The sequence below is a fragment of the Carlito syrichta genome, unplaced genomic scaffold (assembly GCF_000164805.1).
Source record: "Carlito syrichta isolate Samal-C Ts95f unplaced genomic scaffold, Tarsius_syrichta-2.0.1 Scaffold306978, whole genome shotgun sequence".
Lineage (NCBI taxonomy): Eukaryota > Metazoa > Chordata > Mammalia > Primates > Tarsiidae > Carlito > Carlito syrichta.
In genome coordinates, this window is record NW_007251074.1 from 176,836 (window position 1) to 184,361 (window position 7,526).

The 7,526-nt window shown below is 47.4% G+C and overlaps 1 protein-coding gene across 1 annotated transcript in view; it reads left to right on the plus strand.

Moving 5' to 3' along the window:
• The first annotated feature begins 7,057 nt into the window (after nucleotides 1-7,057).
• LOC103266009 (thioredoxin-like) overlaps nucleotides 7,058-7,526 on the plus strand; it is a 741-nt gene continuing 272 nt past the window's right edge. The window contains exon 1 of the mRNA XM_008063652.2: nucleotides 7,058-7,308. Coding sequence (XP_008061843.1) covers nucleotides 7,082-7,308 — 227 coding nt within the window. The 5' untranslated portion in view covers nucleotides 7,058-7,081. The remainder of the gene's footprint in view (nucleotides 7,309-7,526) is intronic.

The following is a 7,526-nucleotide window of genomic DNA, read 5'->3' on the forward strand; positions in this document are numbered from 1 at the left end:
TAGCCGGGCTCAGCCTGTAATCCCGCGCCTTTGGGAGGCTGAGGTGAGTGGATTGCCTGAGCCCACGGGTTCGAGACTCGCCTGGGCAGCGAGACCTCATCTCTACAATAAATCAAAAAATCAGCCGGGCGTGGTAGCGCATGCCTGTAATGCTGGCCACTTGGAAGGCTGAGGCGGAAGGATCGCCGGAGCCCAGCAGGTTGAGGTTGCGGTGTCCGGGAGCGGCCACTGCACTCCAGTCTGGGTGACAGACTCCAACTCAAAAAAAAAAAAAAATTATTTGTTGTAGAGATGAGGTCTCACCAAGCTGCCCAGGCTGGTCTCGAACACCCGGTCTCAAGCAATCCTCTTGCCTCAGCCTCCCAAAGTGCTGGGATTACAGGCTTGAGCCACCATGCCTGGTCTGCTTAAGTAATTCTTAGACAAAAACTTTCTGATTCTCACATCAGAAGTCCTATCTGTTTGAAGAATGAGGACTGAGTGCAGTGGATCACACCTGTAATCACAGCACTTTGAGAGGCCAAGGCAGGAGAATTGGTTGAGTTTAGGAGTTTGAGACCAGCCTGGGCAACATAGCAAGACCCAGTCTTTACAAAAGTAAAAATAAAAAAATTAGCCAGCGTGATGGCCCACACCTGTAGTCCCAGCTACTCAGGAAGCTGAGATGGACAGATCACCTGAGCCCAAGAGATTAAGGTTGCAGTGAGCTGTGATCGTGCCACTGCACCCAACCTGGGCAACAGAGTAAGAACAAGACTCAAAAAATAAATAAATAGTCTGGGCACAGTGACTCACGCTTATAATCCTAGTACTTTGAGAGGCAGAGGTGAGAGGATTGCCTGAGTCCAGGGGTTCGAGACCAGCTCGGGCAACTTGGTAAGACCTCATCTCTACAATAAATCAAAAAATTAGCCAGGTGTGATTGAGCACACCTGTGGTTCCAGCTACTTGGAAGGTTGAGATGGAAGGATCACCTGAACCCAGCAGGTTCAAGCTGGGGTAGCCATGAGTATGCAACTGCACTCCAGCCTGGGCAACAGTAAGACTCTGACTCAAAAAAAGAAAAAGGAAGTGGGCAAATGCAGCCTGAATGATGCTTATTTATAACTATATATCTGTTCAAGTTCTTGTTAACCCTGTGAGGATGGCATATGTCACTTCTCTGTGCTCACGCCATTGGTCTTCTCAAGAGATTTCTGCACAGTTGGCTGCTCCCTCTTTCTAGAAACCCATTTTTTTGGCTTCCACTCCACCACATCCTGCAGGCCGTTGGGGCTTAGAAGCTGATAACCCAGAACATGGCACTTGAGCATACTGAGCTGAAGAAGCCTCAAAGCCTCTCTGACCACCCTCTCACATCAACTTCTTTATCTAAGATCCAGAGCCACCAAAAAGAACATTATTTTTCTTCCCCTCCCTGTAAAACCAAGAACATGACCACACCTGGGCACACCCTTTCAAACTGACAAGTTCATCTCTGTTTCCAGATCCATTCATTCTCTCTGGTAATCCCCACAACAGAATTCCACAACCTCTCTTATCTTAACTCAAGCATTCCTTTTACTGATTTCAAATCCTTTATTTTTATTTTATTTTATTTTTTTTGTTTTGTTTTTGAGTTGGAGTCTCACTCTGTCGCCCAGACTGGAGTGCAGTGGCCACTCGTGGCCACCGCAGCCTCGACCTGCTGGGGCTCCAGTGATCCTTCGGCCTTAGCCTTACAAGTAGCTGGAATTACCATGCCCGGCTAATTTTTTGATTTATTGTAGAGATAAGGTCTCACCAAGTTGCCCAGGCGGGTCTTGAACCCACGGGCTCAGGCAATCCACTCACCTCAGCCTCCCAAAGGCGTGGGATTACAGGCTGAGCCACCGAGCCCGGCTTCAAATCCTTTAGACAGAACTTTTACTCTTTCTACCAACTGCCAATCAGAAAATCTTTGAATCTGCCTGCGACTTGTAAGCCTCCACCCTTTTGGGACCCAACCAGTGTAAACCTCACATGTATTGACTTATGTTTTGCCTGTAACTTGTTTCTCGAAATATGTATAAAACCAAGCTATAATGCAACCACCTTGGGTACATGTTCTTAAGACCTCTTGGGACTGTGCTGGGCCTTGGCCACTCATACTTGGCTCAGAATGTAACCGAATCCCAGCTTCTAAAAACTATTTGTTTTCTTGTTAACTTCTCAGTGTAGTTTGTAGCAACACTTCAAGATTTTTTTTTGTTTGTTTCCTTTCTTTTCCTCTTTGGGCTTCCTCTGTACAATGATCCTAGGAATACAATTAAGTATATACCCACTGCTCTAATAATGTACTTGCTTGAGAAATGTCAGAGGTTTGTTTTGGAATAAACTGTACCTGGAGCCTCATTGTTCAGAAATTATCAATGTCTGGAGACTCTTATGGCAAGATTCAGCAGTTACCCCCAGAAGGTTAATCTTTAACCTGACCACAATTGAGATGACAATGGGCTGCACTCCAGGTGGACAGCAATTCAGTATGACCACTAAAGCAAGGCACGTAGCCTAGCCCTGTACCCGGCACCACCCCTGAGTACCCTTCATTCCATCTTTTTCTTATAAAATTCCTTCCCCTCGGCCCAAGATTTTGAAATGGTTCCTCTGAGGCATGAGGCTGGCCATTTTTTCCTCTGTAGACTTTTGGAAATAAACGTCAATCTCCTTTCACCAACCCTCATTTCTCTCATGTTTGACTTTGGGTGATGGGCAGCTGTACTTGCAGTGTGTTACATGAATAAACCTCTTTAAGCATTTTTTTTTTAGTTGGAGTCTCACTCTGTTGCCCAGGCTGGAGTGCAGTGGCACGCTCACGGCCACCATGGCCTCAACCTGCTGGGCTCAGGCGATCCCTCTGCCTCAGCCTTCCAAGTAGCTGAAACTACAGGCACGCATCACCACACCCAGCTAATTTTTTGATTTATTGTAGAGATAGGGTCTTGCCAAGTTACCCAGGTTGGTCTCAAACCCATGGGCTCAGGCAATCTTCTCACCTCAGCCTCCCAAAATGCTGGGATTATAGGTGTGAGCCACCATGCCAGGCTCTCTTTAAATATTTTACAGAGTTTGATTTTTTCATCAACACTTAGTTTATTGTGTTGGGGCTCAGAAACCAGTACCCCAAAATATGATGCTTTGACATACTGAACTAAAGAAGGCTCAAGGTCTCTCTGACTGGCAACCTGCCCCCACTCCACTCTCCCAAAGTCAAAATAAACTGGGCACGATGACTCATGCCTGTACTCTGAGCACTTTGGGAGGCTGAAGCGAGAGGATTACCTGAGTCCAAGAGTTCGAGATCAGCCTGGGCAATTTGGCGAGACCTCATCTCTACAATGAATCAAAAAAATTAGCCAGGTGTGGTGATGCAAGACTGTCGTTCCAGCTACTTGGAAGGTTGAGGTGGAAGGATTGCCTGAGCCCAGCAGGTCGAGGCTGTAGTGGCTGTGAGTATGCCACTACACTCCAGCCTGGATGACAGAGTGAGACCTTAACTCAAAAAAGAAAAAAGTTGTTCTCTAAAAACTTTATCTACTTACAGTCTAGATGCACCAAAAAAAAAAAAAAAAAGAAGAAAGAAAAATCAAAACCTTTTCTCTGTCTTTGACACCCTTGAACAGACTTTTTAAAAAAATCTGTGGTCACTGCAGCCTCAACCTCCTTGGATTAGGCAATCCTGCCTCAGCTGCCCAGGTAGCTGGGACTACAGGCACGTGCTTCCATGCCTGGCTGGCTTTTAAATTTCTTTTGTAGAGATGGAGTCTCGCTATGTTGCCCGGCCTGCTCTTGAACTCCTGGGCTCAAGTGATCCTCCCTCCTCAGCCTCCCAAAGTGCTGGGATTACAGGCATGAGCCACCACACCCAGCATGAACAGACTCTTTCACACGACAATGTCTATCTCATAGGCTCATTCAAATTTCAAGAACTGTTTACAAGTTCATCTCTGTTCCCAGATCCATTCATTCTCTCTAGTAATCCTTTATTGCCTGTCAACAGAATTCCTCTCTCCTCCTCATAACCCATTTGCCAGTATGGTATATAAGCTTCTGAACCCTGCTTGGTGGTGGGTGATTACTCCCTAGTTCTCTCCCTGTACACGTTCATAAAATTTGCATGCCAGGCCAGTGCAGAGGCTCACGCCTATAATCCCAGCGCTTTAGAAGGCCAAGGTAAGAGGATTGCCTGAGCCCACGGGTTCAAGACCAGCCCAGGCAACTTGGCGAGACCTTGTCTCTACAATAAATTTTAAAAGTTCGCCAGGCGTAGTGTCGCGTGCCTGTAGTTCCAGCTACTTGGAAGGCTGAGGCAGAAGGATCACCTGAGTCCAGCAGGTTGAGGCTGCGGTAGCAGTGAGTGTGCCACTGCACTCCAGCCTGGACACAGAGTAAGATTTCGACTCAAAAAAAAAAAAAAAGTGCATGCCCTTTCTCCAATTAATTTGCCTTTTGTGAGTTGATGTTTCAGTAAACCCTCAAAAGGGTGAGGGAAAGTTTCCTTTGGTCCCTCCATCTGCCTCAGCACCTCCTACTTCCTGTAGAGTATAAGCATCAAGAGAGTAGAGATCTCACTTATTTTGTTCCTGTTACATCTTCAGTATCCCAGAACATCTGGAATGTAATAGGCATTCAATAAACAAATAAATTAAAGGAGCTGCTTTCACCTGGGCTCGGGCTGCAGCCCCAGCCTCCCTTAATTAATCCTGCATCCCCTGGCTTTTTTACCCTGGAACAGCACAGGCAAAGTTTTCTGTCATCTTGTTTTTCTTTTTTTTTCTCTCTGTCACCCAGGCTGGAGTGCAGTGGCACAATCCTGGCTCACTGCAGCCTCGACCTCCTGGACTCAGGCAATCCTGCCTCAGTCTCCCAAGTATCTAGGACAACATATATATATAGGTTTAGGTATATGTACATATGTACGATTTTTTTTTTAACCTTGGGGGTCTCACTCTGTTGCCCAGGCTGGAGTACAGTGGCACAATCACAGCTCATTGCAGACTCGACCTCCTGGCTCAGGCAATCCTTCCGCCTCAGCCTCCCAAGTAGCTGGGACTACAGGTGCAAGCCCCATACCTGGCTAATTTTTATAGAAATGAGGTCTCACTATGTTGCCCAGGCTGGTCTCAAACTCCTCAGCTCAAGTAGTCCTCCCATCTCAGTCTTCCAAAGTGCTGGGATTATAGACATGAGCCACCATACCCAGCTGCCATTCATTTTTCTTTCTTTTTTGAGTTGGAGTCTCACTCTGTCTCCTAAGTGCAGTGGCACGCTCACAGCCACTGCAGCCTTGACCTGCTGGGCTCAGGCGATCCTTCTGCCTCAGCCTTCCAAGTAGCTGGAACCACAGGCATGTGCCACCACACCCAGCTAATTTTTTGATTTATCGTAGAGACCAGGTCTCACCAAGTTGCCTAGGCTGGCCTCGAACCCCTGGACTCAGGCATTCCTCTCTCCTCAGTCTTCCAAAGTGCTGGGATTATAGGCGTGAGCCACTGCTCCTGGCCACCATTCATTTTTCTATCAAGTTTTATTTGTTTCATTTCCTCTACTACCCTCCCAACCTCTGCTTTTTCTAAAATAAGTAGCTTGAAACTTCTTCAGAAAACTAAATCTTGGTTCCACTTGCTTCTAGAACCTTTAACACCCTTAACTCCCAAACTGCCCCTGTTCTAGTCAGTCTACTCAGTTTCTGGACTGTTGTTCAAAGTTTGAAGAAGTCTGGGCTCCGTGGCTCAGACCGTAATCCCAGAACTTTAGGAGGCCGAGGCGAGTGGATTGCCTGAGCCCACGGGTTCGAGACCCACCCGGGTAACTTGGCGAGACATCGTCTCTACAATAAGTCAAAAATTAGCCAGGCGTGATAGCGTGCTCCTGTAGTTCCAGTTACTTGGAAGGCTGAGCCAGAAGGATCGCTGGAGCCCAGCAGGTCGAGGCTGCGGTGCCACTGCACTCCAGTCTGGGCGACAGAATGAGACTCCAACTCAAATTTAAAAAAAAAGTTTGAAGAGGAAAACCAGCTGAGAGCAGCAAATTTCTCATAAAAACTAGTTTTAGTCTCATGCCTCTGAGATATCATTTCCTGCGGTCAACCCAGATTTCCCCATCCAGAGTAGACCTTGGTGAACAATGTGTGCTGTTCTGAGAACAATCTGAGACCTCGGATAGATCATGTTCTATGAGTAAGGCCATATTCCAGTAAAAAAGGCAAAACTGAAAAAGACCTAACCCGAACAAGGGCTAACCCCGAGTCGCCATAAGACAGGGTTATCTCTAAGTCATAAAACTGCCTGCCAGAATAAATGTAATATTTTTATGGGAAGATATACAGTAATCTAGAATCTTTATGACATATCATTACAGTGTCTAACACACAATAAAAAATTAAGCTGGGCATGGTGGCTCACGCCTATATTTCCAGCACTTTGGGAGGCCGAGGTAAAAGGATTGCCTGAGGCTACAGGTTCGAGACCAACCTGGGCAATTTGAAGAGACCTCATCTCTACAATAAATCAAGAAAAATTAGCTGGGCGTGATGGCGCATGCCTGTAGTTCCAGCTACTTGGAAGGCTGAGGTGGAAGAATCGCCTGAGCCCAGCAGGTCGAGGCTGAGGTGGCTATGAGGGTGTCACTGCACTCCAGCCTGCAAGACAGAGCGAGACTCCAACTCAAAAAAAAGAGAAAGCTGCTTCTCTCTTCCTGGCGGGAGGGTCCTTCCCTTTGGGCGTGGCCTGGGGGTCTGTCCCAGGCGGGGGGGGGGGGGGGGGCAGACACAGACCTCAGCCCATCAAATGAGAAGCGCAGCACCTGGAAGCAGTCCACATACCGGTATGGGTCAGGCTACCAGGTAGAAAGGTTGGTGGCAGAATCTGCACACCTGGGGGCTTTCCCTGTCCTTGCCAAGAGAGCAGTGACTTGGCCCTGGGAGAGGATCACAGAAGGGAACTCCCCAGGGAGACTTCTCACCAACTTTATCACAGGCTGAACTTATACCTCCATTCATAGAACAGGACCCACTTGGTGGGGTTTAAAAAAAACAGCCGCTCCCCAGACCCCATCAGCCAAAATGGTGAAACAGATCGATAGCAAGGCCTCTTTTCAGGATGCCTTGGAAGCTGCAGGTGATAAACTTGGTGTAGTTGACTCCTCAGCCATGTGGGGTGGGCCTTGCAAAATAATCAAGCCTTTCTTTCATTCCCTCTCTGAAAAGTATTCCAGTGTGGTGTTCCTTGAAGTGGATGTGGATGACTGTCAGGATGTTGCTTCAGAGTGTGAAGTCAAATGTATGCCAACCTTCCAGTTTTTTATTTTTTATTTTTTTTTATTTTTCTTATTTTTTTGAGTTGGAGTCTCACTCTGTCGCCCAGACTGGAGTGCAGTGGCCGCTCCCGGCCACCGCAGCCTCGACCTGCTGGGCTCTGACGATCCTTCCGCCTCAGCCTTCCAAGCAGCCGGAATTACAGGCATGCGCTACCACACCCGGCTGATTTTCTGATTTATTGTAGAGATGA